The 21,956-nt window shown below is 39.5% G+C and overlaps 5 protein-coding genes across 5 annotated transcripts; 2 read left to right on the forward strand and 3 right to left on the reverse strand.

The window, feature by feature from the left end:
- Positions 1-931: 931 nt before the first annotated feature.
- Positions 932-6,021, forward strand: il12b2 (interleukin 12B 2). The gene is made up of 8 exons (XM_071481696.1): positions 932-1,121; positions 1,421-1,502; positions 1,641-1,886; positions 2,643-2,745; positions 2,890-3,080; positions 3,194-3,342; positions 3,443-3,553; positions 5,656-6,021. The coding sequence occupies exons 1-8, from the start codon at positions 969-971 to the stop codon at positions 5,800-5,802; spliced, it is 1,182 nt and encodes a 393-aa protein (XP_071337797.1). The 5' UTR covers positions 932-968; the 3' UTR covers positions 5,803-6,021.
- A 522-nt stretch (positions 6,022-6,543) lies between these two features.
- Positions 6,544-9,039, forward strand: LOC139624411 (protease-associated domain-containing protein 1-like). The gene is made up of 5 exons (XM_071483507.1): positions 6,544-6,779; positions 7,097-7,197; positions 7,312-7,421; positions 7,993-8,160; positions 8,273-9,039. The coding sequence occupies exons 1-5, from the start codon at positions 6,704-6,706 to the stop codon at positions 8,391-8,393; spliced, it is 576 nt and encodes a 191-aa protein (XP_071339608.1). The 5' UTR covers positions 6,544-6,703; the 3' UTR covers positions 8,394-9,039.
- Positions 9,040-12,684: 3,645 nt separating this feature from the next.
- Positions 12,685-13,907, reverse strand: LOC139623474 (kappa-type opioid receptor-like). Its single transcript, XM_071481703.1, has 2 exons — positions 13,033-13,907; positions 12,685-12,906 (listed from the first exon to the last, which is right to left on the reverse strand). Exons 1-2 carry the CDS (start codon positions 13,887-13,889, stop codon positions 12,858-12,860), a joined length of 906 nt encoding a protein of 301 aa, XP_071337804.1. The 5' UTR covers positions 13,890-13,907; the 3' UTR covers positions 12,685-12,857.
- Positions 13,908-15,746: 1,839 nt separating this feature from the next.
- Positions 15,747-16,885, reverse strand: LOC139623463 (trace amine-associated receptor 2-like). The gene is made up of 2 exons (XM_071481697.1): positions 15,962-16,885; positions 15,747-15,875 (listed from the first exon to the last, which is right to left on the reverse strand). The coding sequence occupies exons 1-2, from the start codon at positions 16,843-16,845 to the stop codon at positions 15,818-15,820; spliced, it is 942 nt and encodes a 313-aa protein (XP_071337798.1). The 5' UTR covers positions 16,846-16,885; the 3' UTR covers positions 15,747-15,817.
- A 3,847-nt stretch (positions 16,886-20,732) lies between these two features.
- On the reverse strand, positions 20,733-21,952 carry LOC139624769 (sphingosine 1-phosphate receptor 3-like). The gene has a single exon (XM_071484146.1). The coding sequence runs from the start codon at positions 21,950-21,952 to the stop codon at positions 21,050-21,052; it is 903 nt and encodes a 300-aa protein (XP_071340247.1). The 3' UTR covers positions 20,733-21,049.
- Positions 21,953-21,956: the final 4 nt, after the last annotated feature.

A 21,956-nucleotide genomic window follows, 5' to 3' on the forward strand; every position in this document is an offset into this window, starting at 1 on the left:
TCAAATGTCTTCACAAAGATGGTATGATGGGGAAAACCTTTGAAAGAAGAGCATTTTCGTTGGCCTTCTCTTTATCAGGATACTACGTTATCGGGAAGTTATTTCTGGGATTTCAGTTCAGGATCAAGGCTCAGAATTATTGAGATTATTATAATTATTCAGATTTGGGATCAGAGAAATATTATCATTAATGTGAAAGTACATACAGTATATATCTCACACACAGTGTCTCTTGTAAGGCTTCAACTAATGATCTTTTATCTACAGATTCATTTTTCTATTAACCGATCAATCATTTGGTCTATAAAGTGTGAGGGAGAAGGAGAAAAAAAATGTCCCTAACAATTTTACAAAGCCCAAGCTGACCTTTTCAAATTGTTTGTTCTGTGCAACCAACAATCTGAAAAATCTTCAAGTTGCTATCGTTCTAAAGTAAAAAAAAGACAAACAAAAAACAAAAAAACAGAACAAACAAAAAAAAACAGCAAATATCTCCAGAGAAGAAGCATGAAGCAGTGAATCTTAGCATTTTAAATGAGATAAACATTTGTAAAAGAAAAATGTATATGTTCTGTTCCTTGACATCTGTGCTGTGTGTGTGTGTGTGTGTGTGTGTGTGTGTGTGTGTGTGAGAGAGTGTGTGCGTGCGTGCACGTGCGTGCACGTGCATGCGTGTGAGTGTGTGTGTGTTAATCAGATATAGCGTGTCAGATACACTGTGTCATGCCGCAGTATTTTAAGGCTGATGGTAAGCCCCCACCCCGCTGAACACCCACACTCCTTATCTCTTCTTCTCAGTCCTTTATTTGAAACTCACAGTTCATCTGTTAACAAATTTGACTTGCAAAACACTGCAGAGGAAATGCACCGACAACACTGACCGCAGAACTGGCCACCTTCTCTGTTAATATGTTTCTAATCAGTCTATGATCTGAGTTTCTTTCACACCTCCACAGGTGGCATGACTGATGACTATGGTGTCGATGATGTATGCTGTATGCAAAGATATAAAAATGAAGCTCAGTGGTCTGTCAGAGCACACAGTCATCAGAACTTCTACGATTGAACTTCTGCTCTTGATTTTTTTTATAGCATCACTACAGTGTCATTTCATCCAAATGGTAAGAACTAACTACTGGCAGTCAGAGCAAGGAAGATGCTCAAGATGCTGTACAGCCCTATTTTAAAAAAATCTTACTTACTGTTATTTGGCCAGTTGATGTGGCATCTGATTGTATATGGTAAATAATAGCACGGTAGTTTGCTATTCTGTTTATTTTTGCGTTATCATATTTTTTCAGCATTCAGCCAACTGAAATCTCTCATGAACAGATTTTGGTTTTGTTTCTCTGTTGGATTTAATGCAAGTAATGGATCGTTTTCAATAATCCTCTCCTCTTGTTGTCACTCAATCCCTCAGAAGACTTTGTCACTGTGGATATTTGGGCTTCTGCTCATCAGCCCTACAGGAACACATGGACTCAACCACTTTCCAGAAAGCTGTACGTCTCATTTATGGTCCACATATTTTTTTTTAATATGAATTTTTCCATATCTGAAGTGATTCTAAATCTGTTAATTGTTACATGTTAATATATGTGTTTTTGTGCATGTGTATGTCTCTCTTTGTGTTTTTGTAGTTGTTGTGGCAAAAAAGGATGACCCAGAGCCAGTCACACTCACCTGCAGGACAAACATCAATGGACCTGTCAACTGGACGTTAAATGATGACGACGATTTGGATGACATTATCCAGCAGGACGGCAAAAATCTGAAGGTGTCAGATGTAGATGCACCCGTTCTGGGAAATTACAGCTGCTGGAGAGAAGAAGAGCTGTTGTCATCAACCTATCTGCTGCTGGAGGCTGAGGAGGAAGACGAGTTAGGTGAGATGCTCATTTCATTTGTCATTTATTCTATTGTACATATACAGTAAACAACAAAACTCAAGTTAAGGGTCGAAATCCCTGCCTGTGAGTCTGGGTGGAATATTTCTCTCTCTCTCTCTCTCTGGACAGAGAAGGAAATTGAAAGTTAACACACTGTGAGTCATGCTGTGATGGTCTTCCAACATGCAGCGTATTTGTAAAGTTTTCAGACCCCTTCAGTTTTTTCACATTTTGTTATTTTGCAGCCTTATGCTAAAAAAAAAAAAGAAGTATATTTTCTCTTATCAATCTGCGCAAAAAACACAATTTTTTAATTTTTATTGCAAATTTATTAAAAAGGAAAAACTGAAATATCACACTGGTATGAGGCTTCAGACCCTTTGCTATGAAAATTGAAATTTGGCTTGAGATTTTTCTACTTCAGCTTAATCTCAAAAATGATGAAGAGAAATGGGAGGCACCTTAGTTAGATTTACTTATGTCAATGTGATATTTAAATTTTTCCTTTTCAAAAAAAAAAAATCTGTTTTTGCTCTGTCATTGTGTGGTATTCAATGTAGATTGATGACAAAAAAAATATTTTTCAATATTAGCATGAGGCTCCAACATTGCAAAAATTGAAGGTGTCTGAAGAATTTCTGGATGCACTGTAGATGTCTTACATTCATCAGTATTTTCTCTTTATTTCTTGGTGTGACAAAGTCTAAACATTTTATGTTAAACTTTTGTTCACCTATGTGTGTGTCTTTCTAGATTCTCTCATCAGATGTTGGGCAAAGTCTTACAACTGTACCTTCAGCTGTAACTGGTACAAAACTAAATACACAGCAGTGCGCCTTGGACTGGGGAGTGACTGGTAAATAAAAAAAACACACAGTTTTTAGTAAAGAGTCCAAACTACTGCCCAGAGTGTAAAAAGCTAGACCTAAAAGCAGAAAGAATGCAACCTATCTCAGTTACATATTTCACTAAGTGTCTGCTTTACTGCTTTCCTCTGTAGCAGGGCAGGCGGGAAGTCATGTCACTGGGTCAGCAGTACACATCAGCTCCTGAATGGGGAATTACACTTTGAGTTGTCCCACTCCCTCTCACCCTTCGCTGAGGAAACCACCATGCTTGAACTCACTGTTGAGGCCATCGCTCACCGCTCCATCCTCAGGAGGACCAAGAAATTTTTTCTCAGAGACATCAGTAAGCAGAGTGAAACTGAGCTACATTAAAAAGCATTCAGCAAGAGAGTATCAAGGTTTGAGGTAAACAAAAAGTAAAATTTCATTTTTAACTTTGATTTTTCTTCTGTCAAGTTCAACCCGATAGTCCCCAGATTGTCAAGTGCCAGGAGGTGGGGCAGAAACTGAATGTGACCGTTGAGCCACCATCTAGCTGGTCTAGTCCTCACAGTTTCTTCAGTCTGCAGCATGAGGTTGAATACGAGTTGAAAGATAATGGCAAGGTACGAGTTTTCAATGAAACAAAGTCTGGTCATCATTCTAGTGTCTGTCATTCTCTCCATTGCAGTTTGTTTTCTGATTGTGCCATCTGTCTGACTTTAGGTCGAACACTCTGTCTCCACTCTGATACCGAAGAAGATCAACAAGCTGAGGGTTCGCTCCAGAGATGCGTTGGTGCTCTCAAACTGGAGCCAGTGGACTCCTTGGAAAAATGTAACCTGCTGACTTTATTTGAACCCAGCACTGTGTGTTCCTGCTCTTTCCTTGTTCGTACATGTCTACAATTTCCTGTCATGTCCTCTAACATATCAGTTTTCATTGTGTGTTTCTGGCTGTCTCCCCTTGGCCAAGCGATAGCACAGCTCTCACCAGAAGCTCAGTAATAATGAAGAGTTTTGTTTTATGATAGACGATCAATATGCACATCAGTACATTTATTATTTATTTTTATTTATGACTATAGTCAAATATATTTATTATTTATAGTAATTCATGCACACAAAAATTTAAGGAAAGACTTTTCTTGATAACAATAGCACAACTGTTTCCCAATTTGGGGTCTGGTAAACACCAGAAATCCTTGTGAGGGCTACTCAAGGTTTCTAGGAAATGAATACACTGGACATTTGTACTGTACAGTGACTGTTACCTTCCAGTTTACAACACAAACAGTTCTGTGAATCCACATGAAAAAAAAAGAAAAAGCCAGGTGGGGTTGTTTTTATTTTCAAATACTTTAAATTGGTCTCCACAGTTTTGTCCATTTTAGCACAAAACTTCATCCTTGACATTAAAATATAAGGGTATCTACATGAATACATAACTTGTATCAGAGATGCATCAGAAATTAAGTTTGAATTTCAGCTGTGGGAACCCAGTTCAGTCTGCACTTGAGATAGAAATTCACACATCATGTTTCATCATGTGTCACAGTTATCTCAGACTAAGTGTGTTGGCGTTGCTGTGTTTTGGTGCTTTTGTGCTGTGCAAAACAAATGGCTATTAAAAGAGCATGTTGCTTCCTTCCTTATATATGTTCCCTCTTCATTTATGTGTTGCTCATTGCATGTGTACACTTACTGACCAAACAAATAGAAATCCCCTTCAATGTAATTCAGTGTCAAACCACATTTATGCACTTTATGCACAAGGCTGTGGACAAAATATTTGAAATCTTAGTCACTGAGTGCGTATTCTTCATGCTCCTTTATTTTTAAACCAGTCTAAAGTCAAAGCGGCAGATTTTATTTCTGAGGTCAGCTGTATGAAAATAATAAATACAAGAGCTTCTATTAAAGAATTATGTTAAAAAGGAATCACTGTTATATACCAAAAAAAAAAACAAAATTAGATGCTAGCAGTTTTAGTAACTCATCAGTATTATGTGAGTTACAATACTCCAGTAACAATTAGAATGGCTGTAGCTATCTAGCTTATCATGATTACTTATCACTTTTAATGTATACCAGCTCCTCTGAGTTATTGTTTAAGCAAGTTACTCTTTATTAAAGACTAGAGGGTATGAATGATGTTCAGCTCTTTTTTAGCTGCTTATGAATGTGCAATAGTAAATTTTCAGAAGTGAATACTTTTAATTTCGTTTAAAACTACCACCTAGTTTAAGTAGCAAAACCCACAATTACACGTCTGGCATTTATTGAGGAGTCCTTGTGATCCAACATTTTATTAAGAGGCAGAACAAATACAAATGAGACAGTAAGGCTAACAAGGAGACACTCTTTCTCAGTGGCTGTCAGATACACTATAATGCTAACACTTTCAGTTTTAGAATATCAATATTTTCATTCTTGTCATTCTTCAGTGATAAGCCTGTAAAAAACTATGCAGACCCTCTAAGGCACCAACTATATAGAAATTAACTATATGGCTATATTGCTATCGTAGATTCCATATTTGTGTGGGGTTTTTTTCATATAGTTCGTAAAATTGTTTTGGAAATTTTGCCATCTGTTATTCACTGAACCTGCTACAAAATGCAGTATACGTTTAGATACTCCTGAAATTTATTTGCTGATAGCTTGTCGACAGGTAAAATTCTTTCCCTGCAGATAGCCCGACCTCGGACAGCTGGAGCTGACTTGGCTTTAAGTTTGAGCAGTAAATTATACTGTTATGCAGAGAAATAACATGCTCTAGTGTGAAAGTAATTTAATATTGCATGGCACTGACCAAACAGTAACTCAAAATATTAAGGATTTTAATAGGATTCATTCTTGATATTTATAGCCAGAATTTGCAAAGATAAACTGAATACTTACCATTTCAGACCCTAATCTGTCATTAACTCATTGCAGGTGATCAGTGGGAAAAAGAAGTTGTGCCGTTGCAGGAATACAGCAAAATACTGCTGTCCTGAGCTGCCATCAGGGTCCTTGGACAACTGCAAAAAAAGAAGGAAGAAAAAAAGGAACAAAGATGCTAAGAGGAGCCGGTCATCTTAAAAAGAAGATGGTCAATAATAATGGGAAAATTCTGGTGTATAACACTGCACTTGTCAAGTGCTTGATCAAAAATTTTAAACTGAATATCTAAAAGCTCTGAAATGAAGAAGGCCTTACTTGTATTGTTCTGTGAATTATAGTTTGGTGCCAGTTGTGAGGTACATACATGAATGCAGTTTAATGCAACAACCATGCAATAAATCTATACCATCACAAAGGTTATAATGTTCTTTTTTATTATTATTAAAATGGTTTGTATTTTTCAAATATGAAAAGATTTTTAAAAAAAAAAAAAAAAAAAAAAAAGGTTTTCAGTCTGTTTACCAGACTTCGACTCTGTTTTTGTCCAGGTAGCCAGCAGGCTTCCATCTTTGTTCGGATTCGGAAACAAAGGCACACGAATAGGTTAAAATTCTTAAAATTATTGTTCATTATTGAGAGGCTTGGTAATTCAGGAAATGCTTCCAGAACAGCAGTAGGTGTTTTCATATGACTAACATGACTGAATACTTTTTTTTTTTTTTTTTTTTTTTTTTTAGTGAAACCAATGGTTTCACTGAGAATGAATGTAGACCTACATAATGCATTAAATGCATTTTGCTTAATAGGCTAGATTGAGTATATGCTCCTCACTGCACAGAGGTGTGGTGGTTGTAGAAGCGGGACGGTGGAGGCTGAGGGGGCCCCAACAGCTCATTTTTGCCCCACGGCCCACTAGCGCGTTAATCCGGTTTTACAATATACGCATGCGCATGACAGGAAGAGTGGCTGCGGCTGCAAACCGGCCGATCTGTTGTTCACTGGCGTAGCGATAAGTAACGCTACACATGGACCAAATGTCGCTGCCAAATGCACAGCCACACTGAAGTCTCCTCTTTGTGACTTTGCAAATGTCTTGAACATGGCAGAGGTTCTTCGGACAGCAGCTTTAGTTTTGTACCTGTGGAGTGTTTTCATGCAGTTCAGTCGCCTGTCAGGTGAGAGGAACAGTCATTAAGACGGAGGCGGGTTTCAAATGCTAGTAAACAGCTAATTTAGCTAACGGCCGGCGTTAGCTAAAGCTTTTATTCATCCGCTGTTTATAGACGTGTAGATTGGCTGAGCGCACACGCTCTTTTACACGGTTAGTCACATGTGAGGTCAAGTGTGTTAGTGTACAGTTTCGTATTTCCTGTGAGTTTCCTTCCCATTTCATACTGCCGCTGTGAATAACCAGCACTGACTGCATATTGGTTATTCACACCGCTGAGCTAAGCTAGTCGTGGTAAGTGTTTCCTCTTTTGGACTTCTCCAGGTCTTGGGATCAATGAACTGTTGTATTTCCGGGTCATCAGTCCAGAGGAGATAGGGTACATCTTCAGTGCAGCACCTGCTAGAGACTTTGGAGGAGATTTTGTAAATGCACTTTCCTCATTTGAATTCAATTTGTTGTCCAAAGGATTGTCAAGCCTCACACACACATGTGCACCCACCTCTAATCCCATTACTCTTCTCTCCCTTGGCTGCCAGACATCATCTTATGATGAGATTTTTCTGGTGCCAGCAGATCCTTTAGACGGCTGCTCAGACCTGAAGGACAGAGACATCATTCAGGGACAAGTAATCCTGGTGGAAAGAGGGTATGCAAACATACTTCAGCACCTATAGTGGAACCTGCAAACTGGATCTGTAAGCTTAGACGGATCCATTTATCAGTTTAGGGGTGGAGAAAGAAACTAATTGAAGCTGTGGCCTGAGACTAAGCTTAAGATAAACAGCCACAGGTTGTGGCTGTAAGAAATGGAGACGTTTGAGTAGGCTGCTAGTAAGGTAACTTTCATACGCTTAGGTGTGTTTCTGTTCTTGATTGCTGTATTGTAGGTGCAAGTCATGTGTTAGCTCTAGAATAAAAACAAAAAAAAGTAGAAGTCTAGCCCTCTTAAGGCTACCAATGTTGAATATTTAGTGTAATTCGGGTGTCAGACACAGGGTTTCTGTGTGAAGGTTACATATAGATGAAATGATGCCACATGTAAATTATGGTTGGAGACATTGTATTTTTGGAATGTTCTACTGGAAGCTATGCAAATCAAACTGCCTCTATGGGACAATAGAGTTTGAATAAATATGTGACAACAGGTGTAGTACACTTTGTTTTTGCTGTCACATTTTTAAGTAGTTTCTTACATTTCTTTGTCTGTTTTTCTCCAGAGGTTGCTCCTTTGTACAAAAGGCGCGACATGTGGAGGAAGCAGGTGGCAAAGCTGTGCTGATTGCTGATAATGCAGTGGATAATGACAGTCAGTACCTTGATATGATCACTGATGGAACCACTGCCAAACCAAGCATACCTGCTCTATTTTTGCTGGGACGTGATGGGTAAGACGGATACACAGATGCAGTCATTAAGAGCTGTTTTACTATATTTAAGATGAATTCAATACATTTTGTGATATTAATGACTTTTTCTCCCCTTCTCCTTGTATTCTAGGATGATGATCAGACGATCTCTTCAGAGACAAGCACTGCCGTGGGCTGTCATTTCCATTCCCGTCAATGTTTCCTCTCTGGCCTCATTCCCACTTAAGCAACCACCATGGACGCTGTGGTAGAAGTGACACACTCACAATGTCATCCACTTCCTCACTCAGTCACCATTTTTTCATCAGTGCATATTATGTCAGCAGTGAATAACTTCACAGGCTTGCCAGGAAAATCTTTGTTGGAGGTTAACACACGCACTAGTGGTGAACCAATAAAATTGACATAAGGACACATGATTAGATCACACACACGCACATGCCGCTGAAGCCATGTGGAATAAACCTATTGGTAAACCTCTCAGACAGGACAGACAGGAAGACGATACAGGAACACGAAACATACTTATGCTCAGTGTACAGCTGAATAATTAGTCAGTGGTCATATGAGTCTTGTGGAGGAGCAGTCTCCAGAAACTTGTGTTCACATGAACTGAAACTGGAAAATTCCATATGCATTAATACAGCATGTACAGGTTGAAGTGCACAGTTTCATCTGCCTTGTGTAATAGTACAAGTGGTTTCGTAGGCCATTATGGGAAAAAAACAAAACAACAGCCCATGCTAGCATATGCCATACTTTACTACAACACAGCTTGGGAATGTAGTCTCAGTGTAATAATGTAAATAAATTCCTGTTTATCTGCATGAACTATAACACTCTGATCAGAAGTTAACGTTCTTTTTCTTATGACAAATAAATATAAAATGAACTTTCTGCATAGCAGTCATTTATTGCCTTTCTGAGGTACACATCTATAAAACTTTAAAGGCTATACACACATTTTTCTCCACTTGTGACTGAAGCTCATTCACCCACGCTACTGTACTCACCAGTTGCCCTTTATTATTTTATTACTTACTACATTTAAAATATTTTGCATTACTCTTTATCCAGAGCAGTGTGTGCATAATAGTTTAGATAAACAAGATTGACATTATGATTACAAAGTAAAGATAATAAAATGCGATAGGTTGGATAACCTTCCTAAACAATTACAGTTTATGATAATATGACAATGCTACAAAGTAAATAGAATATGTAATTTTAAGACATCTGTTGTTCTCTGCCCAAAGTAACCAGGAGAACAGCTCTTGTAAAGCTCCAAGCAGTACTGGCCAGTGTAGGGGATCCTGTATTACTTGCAGTGCACTGCAGAAAAAATGTTACAATTCACCCCTAATGGAGGACTTTCCCCCCACATTATCATGGTCCTACAGGCTATCCCTGTGAACCACCTATTTTACACATTCAATGTGAATAAAGTTGAAGCTTTCAAAGATCGCAACCGGTGACTAGAAGCCACATTGCAACAATAACACAAATAATGTGGGAACAAACAGAAACCAGTGTTGCAATAAGTTTTCAAACATTAATTGCAGTGCTCCAGCTGGTCAATTGAAAAAAAAATAATTATGCTCCATCTAGGATTTTATATGGAATATAGCTGCACTTAGGTTTATTAAAATAACATTCTTTGTAATTTAATGTGGTAAAATAATGCACAAAAAATTGAACATTTCATATAAGAATTCAAAGGGAAAGTTATAAATCATTGGAGTTTTGTTTTAATTAAAAAGTCTCAAAATGCACTCGAGCAATCATGTCTCCATCTGGAACTCTATCTTATATTTTCCTCATATCCCACATGGTTTATTTTCAACAGAATTTGAGTTTTAGATTTCACTCTTCGAATGTAACCTCTTGCAGCAATTTGCTTTTTCTTCCAGGTATGTTACAGTGATTGTTACAACTTCCCATGTCAGCTCTACACAGATGTTAACATGGATGTAGCAGTGAAATTGCAATGGAGATTTTCCACCATTAAAATAAACCTTTATTAGGGATATATAAATACCCAATTTATTACCAAATACACAGATAATTGCTGTTCTTTGTGTAATCAGCAGAAACTGAAAGTATACCATTTTGTTGTCTCCTCCCCTTAGAAATGCCTTTCACTTATTGCCCTATTAAAAATCCCAATCAAGCTGTCGGTATTCAGATGTTATTGTCTTATTCAAAACACAGTGTACTTGAAAAGTCAATAGCCAGGTTATTTAGTTAAATGTGATGTTAGCTTCATGTTTAATTTAATATTGGATTGTGACATTAGATAGATAGTCCCATTTTTAGAAAGTAAGTCGAAGAGAAATTGATAGAAACACACATATACTTGTGTTCAGCATAAATATAAACCGATATTGTCTTCATGGCAGATGTGATTTAATGAAACCACATGTGACAGAACCAGCCAAGGTGGGAAAATCATGATCACGATGTGAGTGACTGAACTGTGAAATAGAGATCCACTCTTGTTTTAAAGTTGTGACAGTGGTAGGCTGATAACTGATGAAAATACACCAACAAAACATCCCCTCAACTTTGTCTGTTTTAATAGCCTTTTAAATGTTTTTTTCTCCTTGAATTCATTGTTAATTTTCTCTTGTAAAAATTGAAAGACTTCGAGACAATAATTTATTTGATGCTGACAGGAGCATGCCTTATATGTGGATTTAAGCCTCCTGCTTAAAACCTACCCACTAACGTGAAGCTGACCAAGGTCCTGAACCTGCGGCATCCACAAAGTCACTGAGCACAGCTTACCAATGAACACACCTGTTTGTATGGTTTTGTAAGCAGATGTGTATTGTCTGGGTTAAATCCTCAAGTTGATAAACATTTCAAATATGTTCCTTGTTTTCATCAGATAACGTATTCCTCTAAAATGAGTCCTTAGTGAAGTGGTTTAGAAAAGTTTGAATTCATCTAAAGCCTGTTGTACTTGGGGTTTTACCTGTCCATTGTTTACAAATATTAGAATTATTACATTCAATTTGCTGGATTTAAACCAATACTGCACTTGCATTTTATTGGACTGTCTGTTAATGGGAGCGGTTTTCTTTCATATATGTAATTGTCATTGCTCATGTACAACTCTTAGTGCACCCCAAGTCATTTACAAAGGGAGGGTTAGTTGTCTTGAATTTCCCATAATGAGGTTTCTCATAATTTTCGATGAGTTTTTCCCTTGTCTTCAGAGATCTTGGGCTTAGTCAGGAACTGATTGCTAATATAAGTAGGTCTATAAACCACATTGATCCATGTAGTGTATGTGACAGGCTGTACACCGGGATACTATGAATCATATAAAGAGGTGACAAAGTGGATTAGAGTGCACAGTTCAAAACACTGTACATTAAAGAGCACATTCACTGTTAGCAGCTTCATACAATACCTGTACAGTTACTCTTATGGACCAGTCAATGTCATTGATACATTTTCTTGCTAAACTGCATGTGTTCGTGTCTTATATCAATCACACATTGATATAAGACCAGTAAGTTGTTCTTAGCTTCTGTAAGGCCCAATTTCTTATTGATTTTTGCTCAAAGTACATGAGGTCCAGAACGGCTGTTTGAAGTTCACATTTCCCTTTGTTTAATTTCTTAATGAGTTTGAGTCTGGGAGATTTAATCTGAGGTCATCTGCTGTGTGTGTTGGCCTGTGTGTTTCCATGAAGTAAAAGAGGTTTAGTATATGAAGTTAACAAAGGCCTCAACCCAAACAATTAACAGTCATTTCAGATAACCTTTTCACAACGAACATTTCGTTCATATATGAATAAAAAATGAAATATGTCAGAAGTACTTCCATTCAAGCTCTTTCAGTTGGAGAAAAAAGAAGATGATGAAAAAATACGCCTGTTATTTATTAGTTGTTTATTTATGTATAGATTTAAAATAGATATTTTTATCAGAGAGGTTTTTTTTAGGATTTGTATATTTTTATTCACTTGGCATATGGGGATCGTAGACGTCGTCGTGGCCTATAACTAAACTCATTAAATCCACGGAGGAAAGCCAGGTACACTTATCTCCAACTGGTTGTTGGCTCTACCCACAGACCCCCGCAAAAGTTTAGCTGCTGTGTGAAAGCTTAAGGCCAGAACGGGAAATCTCAAAGCCATTACAGAATACACACCATAACTGGAAAAACAAAAAAAAAAAACATCCCAAACGTCAACATTTGATTTGTGTGCTCAACAGGCTATTGTTTAAAAATCTAACTGCGATTCAGAACCACACAGCACGGACAGCGACACTGCTGACAGCACCGCTCAGATCCATGAAATGTAACATGACTGAAACACCACTGAAGCACCGGTGACTCCTCATTAAAGTACTACACCGAGTCCATTTGCCATTTTAACGTGGATAAAAAAAAGACATCAGTCTCACTCCATCCACGTGTCCCGACGTGCCATTAGACCCAATTAATTTCATCAATTTTGAAATTAAACCTAAACATTTTTCACTTTATTTTCCATTCGTTTCATAATTTCGATTTTCCACACTTGCCTCCGGCGTGAATACAAACCACTGCACGCCATCACTCCTCAGACCTACAGCACAGCACTATAGTTTAACATTTGATGGAAGCAGCTGCTTATCAGGACACTGACAAATAGGCTAGTCAACAGCAGGATGGATGGATGGATGGATGGATGGATGGGTGGAGTCCCCGGGTACTCTTTATTTCCATGACTTCTTAGTATCCGCCTTCCCATTGCAGGAGTCGACTCTAAAGAAAGATGGACAATGTAAATGAGCAGTTATTGCAAATAATATAATATACAAATCACCATAAAATAGATTGAATATAATCTGGAATATTATATGCAGTTTTTCCCCCCCCTCCCTCTGTTACCTCCTCTTGCATCTTGGGCACAGTCTGCTCCACACTGCCCTCACCGTGGCCTCCCTCAGAGCCGGGCTCCCCCACAGGTACACCGACGGTGTGCACAGGGCGTTGAAACGGGCCATGATGGCGAAGGCATTGGTGGCCTCGTTCCTGAATGTCAGCCCTCCCCCCAACACGAATCTGATGATGATATTGACAAAAGAGGGGCACCACAGCACCAAGAAGCTTATGACAACGAAGATGATGATTCTTAATGATTCCTTTTTGGTTTCTTTCTCGTCGCTGGGGGGGTCTCTCTCCACCTGGAATCTGGCAATAACGTACAGCTTGACAGTCATGACCACTTTGGTGAAGATGATTAGTTGAAAAAAGACGATGCTGAATACGTACAGCTGGATCGCTTTGGAAAGGGGCAACACGTTCCTGGCGAGCAGGTGAGCGGAGTTGTAAACCCAGCAGCAGATGTTCACACCCACCACGAACTGCCGCGTTATGAAGCGGCTGTAGATGAACGGGTGGCACACGGCAAAATACCGGTCGAACTGTGCGAACAGAAATGTGAGTATGTTGACCCCTAGGAGCGACGGCAAGACATTATAAGTTCCGTTTCTTGAGGGATACCCCTCCTGGACATCAAACAGGCCGAGATAATACACCGAGAGGCCGACCAGCGTGTCACAGATGCTGGTGTTCAGCATGAAGATAAACCTGTTCTGGAGGCGCAGCGCTCTGGTGGACAGGATGCCGATGACCACTGCTCCGGCTACGAGAACAGTAGCTGTGGCGAAGAGAATCTGGAAAATAAAGATGAAATAGTCCTCAGGACTGTCGAAGTCCACCGAGAGAGGCACTCCTCCTGTCATGGACTGTGTGATGTTGGAGAGGAGCATTGTTTACGCGCAGCTGGATAAGAGCTTCCTTCATTTTATATGTGAGACCGGCTGTGAGGTGAAGTCACCATCTCTCGATCTCTTGAGATTTGCTTTGATGTGATGTGGTTTCTGTCCTTTTCTTTTTTTTTTTTTTTTAACACAAGACTCATGCAGACAATTTAACCTTTGAAGACATCAACTACTTCTGTTTATTTCTTTCTTCTTTCAGGCAGCGTTTTAGGCTTTTACTCGGCTTTTGTTGTGCTGTCATTTAGCCTAGAAAACAAAACGTCCACATCCTGATGTCGCAACAAAATCAAAATATAAAAATAAAATATAAGGATATGTGATAACGACCGTAAAAACAAACAAACAATCAAACCAATCGGAATAGACTGCCACATCACCAGTGTTGGAGAATCCCTAACGAGTTACATGTAACATTTAAAAATTAAAAATATATGTAATTGTAATCAGTTAGGACTACAGTTATAGACATAACCGATAACTAAGCACCGTGACTTCAGGGACATAGCCCAATTAAAAAGACTCAAAATGCTGCAAAATAATAATAAATATTATGTTAGTCTCATTTGCCAATGTCAGATCATGGCTCAATAAAAACAGACGTGGGACGTGGGTCTAGTTTGGTGAAATATCACTGTGGACTCAAAGCTCTATTTCAAACAAGAGACATTTGATAGTGATTAACTGCGACTCATTTATCTGTGAAACGCTGCATCAGGTTTGTTATCAGACATAGCTTCAGCACAACGCACAGGCTGGCTCCACCACATTGTGCACCTGGGCTATAGTGATGGGGGTCAGTTCATTAGAATTTACAAAGGGTCTCTTTTTAACATCACGCCTATCAGTGGCCTGCAGCATCCAGACTGCAGTAAAACGTTTTGATGTAGTAATAAAAACTTTCAAGAGTCATTTTGAAGCCGAAGAAAAAGTTTGACTCTCTCAGAGCCAGATTTTCCCGCAATCCACAGAAAAGAGTGTTTAGGCTGTCTTAAGCTTTTTAACACTACAGATGAAAAAGTAAAGTCCAGCAACAAAGTCAAATATATTGATGTTACATCCCCGCTCGGCTTCTGCAGTGTTCATTAACTTCTCACAACACTACACAAGTTTCTCTGAAACTCTTATAAATCCCCATATCTGAAAATCAGCATTTTACCAAGACCTAGAAATGATTGGTTTGGTTATCTGGTCCATTTAAATGTAATGATAATGATAATGATAATAATAATTATTATACACTGAACCTAACCATAGCAAAAATATCCGTTTGGTGTGATGCTATAGGAAAAATGTGTTCGTTTAATCGGGGATATGTCATATTCCACTGTGTCGAAATAACTTAGGATTTCTGAAGTAGAAAGATGAGTGAGTGACCTTTGTGGAGGTAATCTCCCCATAAATAATACAAATAGGTGATTATCGAAACTCGACATTTAACCCAAAATATACAAACTATCTCTACACTAAGAGCTTCTAACCTTATCCCATAACACTTGTTCATGTGCGACCACAGTTGCAAAAATGCAACCTCGTCTCCTGTAATATAAAAAAAAAACAATATCAGAGTTTAGCTTTGAAAAAAAGAGACGCATTTTTGTTTCTTAATAATAGGAAAGCACATTTGTGAATTCCGAGGGTTTCTTGCTTTAACTGTAACAGTAAACTGATAAAAGGCCTAAATAAAGAACACAAATCCCGACCAGACCAGACCGGAAAACTGCACTTCAGTGTCAGGAACAACCCGTCGGGGCCAACATACTCCGCGATAAAGAAGTGCATTTATTTATTTTGATTAGATTTAAAGTTTGAATCTTTTTTCCTTCTCCCTGTAGTTATTTTCATACAGTCCCTTGGCTGCTGGCGGAGTCCCGGGTTAACGCGTCTCACAGTCAGTGAATCTTCATCGGCCTCCCTTTGCCGTTTCCCTTGGCAGGACAGGAGCCAATTCTGGGGAGGGAAACAGATTAAAGCTGCTAATGGTAATATAAAGGGATGAATTCTTTATAGCAGTATAGGGACATTTAAGCTCTTACCTCCTCTTGCATCTTGGGCACAGTTTGCCCCACACTGTCCTGACCAGGGCCTCCCTCAGAGCCGGGCTCCCCCACAGGTACACCGCCGGTGTGCACAGGGCGTTGAAACGGGCCATGATGGCGAATAGGTTGGTGGCCTCGTTCCTGAATGTCAGCCCTCTCCCTATAATCAGCCTGAGCACGATATTGACAAAAGAGGGGCACCACAGCACCAAGAAGCTTATGACAACGAAGATGATGATTCTTAATGATTCCTTTTTGGTTTCTTTCTCGTCGCTGGGGGGGTCTCTCTCCACCTGGAATCTGGCAATAACGTACAGCTTGACAGTCATGACCACTTTAGTGAGCACAATGACTTGTAAACTGACGATGCTGAAAACATACAGCTGTATTGCTTTGGAAAGGGGCAAGAAATTTGTGATGATCGACTGAGCATAGACGTGAAACCAACAATAGACATTTGCGGAGATGACCACCCGCCGGGTGAAAAAACGCGTGTAGATGAAAGGGTAGCAAACGGCAAAATACCGGTCAAACTGTGCGAATAGAAATGTCATAATGTTGACCCCAAGGAGAGAAGGTAACATATTATAAGTTCCGTTTCTTGAAGGATACCCCTCCTGAACATCAAGCAGGCCGAGATAATACACCGAGAGGCCGACCAGCGTGTCACAGATGCTGGTGTTCAGCATGAAGATAAACCTGTTCTGGAGGCGCAGCGCTCTGGTGGACAGGATGCCGATGACCACAGGTCCGGCTACGAGAACAGTAGCTGTGGCGAAGAGAATCTGGAAAATAAAGATGAAATAGTCCTCAGGACTGTCGAAGTCCACCGAGAGAGGCACTCCTCCTGTCAGAGAGTCTGTGGTGTTGGAGAGGAGCATTGTTTACGCGCAGCTGGATAAGAGCTTCCATCATTTTATATGTGAGGTGAATTCACCAGCCTTGATCTCTAGAGATTGGCTTTGATGTGATATCGTTTCTATCCTTTTTTTTAACACAAGACTGAGGAGAATTTAACCTTTAACCAACAATGTTGTTGTTGAAGACATTCAACAATGCAGCCTGATTGTGTTCTCTTTGTATAGCTCGTTGATAAGCTAATAATATCCATGTAAACTCTCCTTTGCCCACGAGACATGGCCTAATGTAACTTTACAGCATTAAATAAGCATTAAAATGTTTCTTTTTTTTCTGTAAGACATTTTCAGTTAAAACTCTGGGCATTGAGTCTGACTTTTATATGTCAGTTTTTCTACTTTATTTGAGGGGTACACAATAACATATAGGCTATGACATATATCCATGGCTACAGAAAAGAAACAACAATAAATAGACAAACAAACAAACACATAAATGAATAACCCTATTAAGAATGTTACCAAACATGGGAAGAAAGTTTAGTTAATAAGGACTTGTTAAGGTCACCAAGATGACAGGGATGGACAGATGGTCAGATATGGAACAGTGGGGTAAAAATGGGCAACAGCGCCACTTTTAATCCCTGTGTCACAACTATATTTTAGTATAAGCATTTTCTGTTTAAACTAGCTTGTGAAGCCAAAGGCAAGTTTCCACAGCCGTAGACAAGGACGATACTTATTAAACTATATTATACAATATGTAAAACTAATGGTCCAAACACTGTTTCAGATCTCCTACTGTAACATTTTGGTGAGAAGATATTTAGTTCTTTTGGTTTTGGCCTTGTGTCACAACTATAGCATGAAGAAGTTAAAACTTCAGTGACACTTGTAGTAGAAAAAACAACTTTATTGTGAGACCAACATGTTGTGGCTTTTGTGGTCATCTTGCAACCACACAACCATAGCATGCCATGATGTTACAGTACGTTACAATGATTTATAGGACACCTTGAAAACTAAGACAAAGGAAGTTTATTTCTTTTGCGCATTTTATACTACAGTGCTATATTAAATTGTACAAATAATGTGTAAAATTCTTTCATAATATATAATTTGAGATAAAGTTAAAAAAAAAAATTAAAAGAACATTAAAACACAGAAAATAAATAAGAATGCTTTATGAGAACACACAGTTCTGATATACTTAAGCATTTATTTCATAATTCTGGAGTGGCCATTAACTGCTTGTATAATCCCACAGTTTTGGTCAGTATTAATTAGTATAACAGAACATGAATTGATTGATTGATTTATTGATTGTCTCATGCATTAACTTCCCAAAGAGGACAGCTTTTATCCCCCAAAGAAGCTTAACAAAATTTGTTCAATTCCAGACACTGACACGAAGAATTCAGTAACATGGACATTTTTGTGACTTTATAATGGACTAAAACTTTTGAAAACTGTACAGACTAACTTTCCTCTTTGTCTGTCTAATAGTCATTTAAGGAAAATGACATGACATGAAGAAAACTATAATTCAAAAGAATTAAGGCACTCAAATTTAAGGGACAGTCAATGAGAGCTGCAAGCCATGAACAGCTGCTTCTGCACTTGCTCCCTACCTGGCAAATCCAAGCACTCTGGTTTATTACATATTACACCTGAAGATAATAATAATAATATTGAAGATAATATAGTCAAGAACATTTTTTTGGGCCTTTTAATGCCTTTATAAGATAGCACACTGGAAGAGTGGCAGGAAAGTTGGGGGGAGAAAGAGAGAATGACATCCAGCAAAGGGCAAGGGGCGGATTCGGAACCCGGGCCGCGGCGGTCAGGCCGAGGCCTTAATGGTACGCGCTCTACCAGATGAGCCACCGAGGCGCCCCAATAAATTAATTAAAAAAAAAAATAAAACAAAATAAATAAATAAATAAATGGACAAAAAAATTCAGTGACCTTAGTTGCTAAATTGTTAAAACTAATGTGTAGATAGAAGTAATAAACCTTAGCTGCTAATGTTGCGATCAACATTCCCACATAAAGATGAAATTGGAAAAAATCAAAGAGGGAAAAAGCGACAGGAACCTTAGCTGCTGATTCTGGCCCATCGCAAGTTTAACATTAATATTGATTTACAATGAGACAATAAAACAGTTACGCAACTTGCCAGCTTTGCCTTCAAACAACATTAGTAGAAAGAGAAAAAGAGAAAAGAAAAACACAATGATTCTAAAGTGACTGCAATGTGAAAAAATATCAGTCAATCAGCCAAGATGTGAAAAATAAGGAGAAACTGTCTCCTGGACTGTGAGAGTCAACACACAGAGGGAAGAGCGCTATGTTAACCAAGAGCATCCTGAATGAATGGAGGAGACAGAGAGTAGCACTGTTGTTTTAAAGTCTGTGTTCTCTCCATCTAGGAAGAGACAGTGATAGTTAGACGGATGATCCTCGTCCCATCGCTCTGTCACTTTTTTTTTTTTTTTTTAACTTCCCTTTCATGTTTATTCAACATTCAACAACAGACAAGCTACCAAAGTTCAGTGATCTTTTTTTTTTTTTTTTTTTTTTTTAAAATCCAGGAGAGCATAGCACATCCTTCCCATCACTACAAGCGTCATGGCCCGGGGACAACAATACGGAGCTGACCAAGGTGCTGAAGCTGCGGCTATCAGCGGCAGTGGAGCTGTCCGCGGTGCTGAGCCTGCGGCAGGCATTAGTGTTCAATTCCGTCAAATGAATTTACAAGTACATGCGGTTTCAGATAGCCTACACCTTGGGCTAAATTTAATGGGCGCCCTTGATGCATCTTCGTTTGTTTTTCTTTTATGAAATGAGTAGCTACTATTACCGTGGCGCTTCAGGGTAGCTTACTCTATGTTTCTGTAATTTGAGACTGTCTCAGTTTTAGTGTAATTCGTCCTGATGTCTGTCGCGTTTATTATTTGGTTAGGACAAGGGGGGGAAAGAATCCGCGTCATTACGCTCCGGTTTTCGGGCCACTTGCTTCAAATTAGTTTTGACTAAAAGTTTGATTAGTTTTGACACCCTTTCCCGCCGCTACGGTTAAAATTTTATCCCGTCACCAATGACAGTGGGAAAGTTACCTGCATCATCAACAACAGCTGGAGCTCCGAACAACTCCTGGATGCTTGGCGGTCTCAGGGTCAGCTCCGGGCAGCGGCCGTGACGCACCTGCAGAAAATGACAGAGCTGAACAGGAGAGCAGAAGCATGCTTGTAGATGTCGTCTGGCGTCTTACCACAGCCGATCATGATTTTTACGTTTTAATGTAATATTTACGTAATATGTAGGCTAATATTTACGTTCGCATTGTTTGTTGTAAACCAGAGGCCTTCGTTTTCCTATTAGCCTGGGCACCCTGAAGGGAAGAAGTGGCTCCATTATCTTTAAACGTTTTCCATGTTGTTCAAATGTAACTTCCCTGTGCTTACAAACTTACCTACAGTCGTGAGGCAGAGATAATGGTTAATCATTTCTGTTAAACAATGCTACTGTATGATGAACTTAATAACTCTTACTCCAAACATGGTCCAGGATTAGTATTATTAAACTAGTATTTGTCATCAAACAATTTATAGGTGTGTTTGGATGATAAATTAACCTCAAACGTTAATAGTGTAGCATCCCATAATTAAGTAAAACGTAATAGAAAGTTTCATAATTAAAATACCACCCAAACTTTTAAAACAGCTTTAAAGAACAGTAAGAAAGGATGTGACATGAATATAGACATGAATATAGAGAAATAATAGGCGCCTGTAACCTGCCTGGATACATTTTGCAGAAAATCAAAACACAACATCCATATTCAGATTTCAAGCTCAGGCCATCGCGACCATTGTTACAAAAAAATGTCAGATGTGTTTCATGCGGACAACATTTATTTAAACAACACATTCTTTGTGAAATGAGATGTCAGAATCAGTCATTCAGGTGCAGTACCAACAGCCCTCCCTTTGGTCTTACACCAGACTTCACACACAAAAGTCCGATTGCTCAATCTGCCCAGTGCGTTTGTTTCGGGCATTAAAACGGCACATTTAAAACGTGGTGACTGAGCACTCCTGCTGATTCAAAACTGACTGAAACACCTGTCGTGGCAGCCCCGTGATCTGCCCAGTTAGTCCTTAGAATTCCTTATAATGATTCATAATTTTATTTACACACAAAAATGGACAAAAATCAAATGTTCCTAAACACCCAAAGAAATCACGGTAGCTTTTGAGACCGACCTTGCCCTCATTCTGGGGCAGATCCTCCGCCACACTATTCTCCATATGACCCCCCGCAGCGCCGGGCTGCCCCAGATGTACACAGCCGGGGTGACCAGTGCGTTTAGGCGTGCCATGATGGCGAACAGGTTAGTGGCCTCATTTCTAAACGTCAGACCTTTCCTGGTCAACTGTCTGACAATGATATTGACAAAGGATGGGCACCACAGGGCCAAGAAACAAATAACCACAAACACAATGATGCGCAGCGACTCCTTCTTGTTGTCTCTCTCGGCACTGGGCGCCTCCCTCACCAGCTGATTTCTGGCTATGATGTACAATTTAATGGTCATCAGCACTTTAATGAGAACTATAATCTGCAGAGTCATCACACCAAACGCGTGTATTTGAGCCGCCTTTGAAATGGGCACCATGTTCGACAACGTGAGGATGGAGTATGTGTAGATCCAGCAAAAGGCGCAGATCCCGATGACAAAGGACCTGGTGATGTAGCGGTTGTAAAAGAATGGGTGGCACACGGCAAAGTACCGGTCGAACTGAGCGAAGAGGAAGGTTAACACATTGACACCTAGGAATGAGGGCAAGATGTAGTAGGTCCCATTCCTTGAGGGATAGCCCTCTTGGACGTCGAAGAGGCCGAGGTAGTAGACCGAGAAGCCGGTCAGAGTGTCACTGATGCTCGTGTTCAACATGAAGACAAACCGGTTCTGGCCTCGGAGAGACCGGGAGCAGGAGATCCCGATGACCACCGAGCCGGCGACGAGCACGGCGCTTGTGGCGAACACAATATGGAAGATGAAGATGAGGAAGTCCTCCGGAGTGTCGAAGTCCACCGACAGAGGGACGGTGGCGTTGAGGAGCATCCTG

Source organism: Trachinotus anak, unplaced genomic scaffold (genome assembly GCF_046630095.1).
Source record: "Trachinotus anak isolate AG129_WGS33_773 ecotype Australia unplaced genomic scaffold, CSIRO_AGI_Tana_v1 ptg000008l, whole genome shotgun sequence".
In the NCBI taxonomy this organism is placed as follows: domain Eukaryota; kingdom Metazoa; phylum Chordata; class Actinopteri; order Carangiformes; family Carangidae; genus Trachinotus; species Trachinotus anak.

What these genes read in the sequence shown, in the direction of transcription:
- LOC139623463 (XM_071481697.1), bottom strand. Translation starts at nt 16,845, where the DNA reads ATGCTCCTCTCCAACACCACAGACTCTCTGACAGGAGGAGTGCCTCTC. An exon ending in TGCCCAAGATGCAAGAGGAG is followed by an intron (nt 15,876 to 15,961) that starts GTAAGAGCTTAA and finishes TTCCCTCCCCAG; the next exon opens with AATTGGCTCCTGTCCTGCCA.
- il12b2 (XM_071481696.1), top strand. Translation starts at nt 969, where the DNA reads ATGACTATGGTGTCGATGATGTATGCTGTATGCAAAGATATAAAAATG. An exon ending in TGAGGAGGAAGACGAGTTAG is followed by an intron (nt 1,887 to 2,642) that starts GTGAGATGCTCA and finishes GTGTCTTTCTAG; the next exon opens with ATTCTCTCATCAGATGTTGG. An exon ending in AGTGGACTCCTTGGAAAAAT is followed by an intron (nt 3,554 to 5,655) that starts GTAACCTGCTGA and finishes AACTCATTGCAG; the next exon opens with GTGATCAGTGGGAAAAAGAA.
- LOC139623474 (XM_071481703.1), bottom strand. Translation starts at nt 13,889, where the DNA reads ATGACAGGAGGAGTGCCTCTCTCGGTGGACTTCGACAGTCCTGAGGAC. An exon ending in TGCCCAAGATGCAAGAGGAG is followed by an intron (nt 12,907 to 13,032) that starts GTAACAGAGGGA and finishes ATCTTTCTTTAG; the next exon opens with AGTCGACTCCTGCAATGGGA.
- LOC139624411 (XM_071483507.1), top strand. Translation starts at nt 6,704, where the DNA reads ATGGCAGAGGTTCTTCGGACAGCAGCTTTAGTTTTGTACCTGTGGAGT. An exon ending in GTAATCCTGGTGGAAAGAGG is followed by an intron (nt 7,422 to 7,992) that starts GTATGCAAACAT and finishes GTTTTTCTCCAG; the next exon opens with AGGTTGCTCCTTTGTACAAA. An exon ending in TTTTTGCTGGGACGTGATGG is followed by an intron (nt 8,161 to 8,272) that starts GTAAGACGGATA and finishes CTTGTATTCTAG; the next exon opens with GATGATGATCAGACGATCTC.
- LOC139624769 (XM_071484146.1), bottom strand. Translation starts at nt 21,952, where the DNA reads ATGCTCCTCAACGCCACCGTCCCTCTGTCGGTGGACTTCGACACTCCG.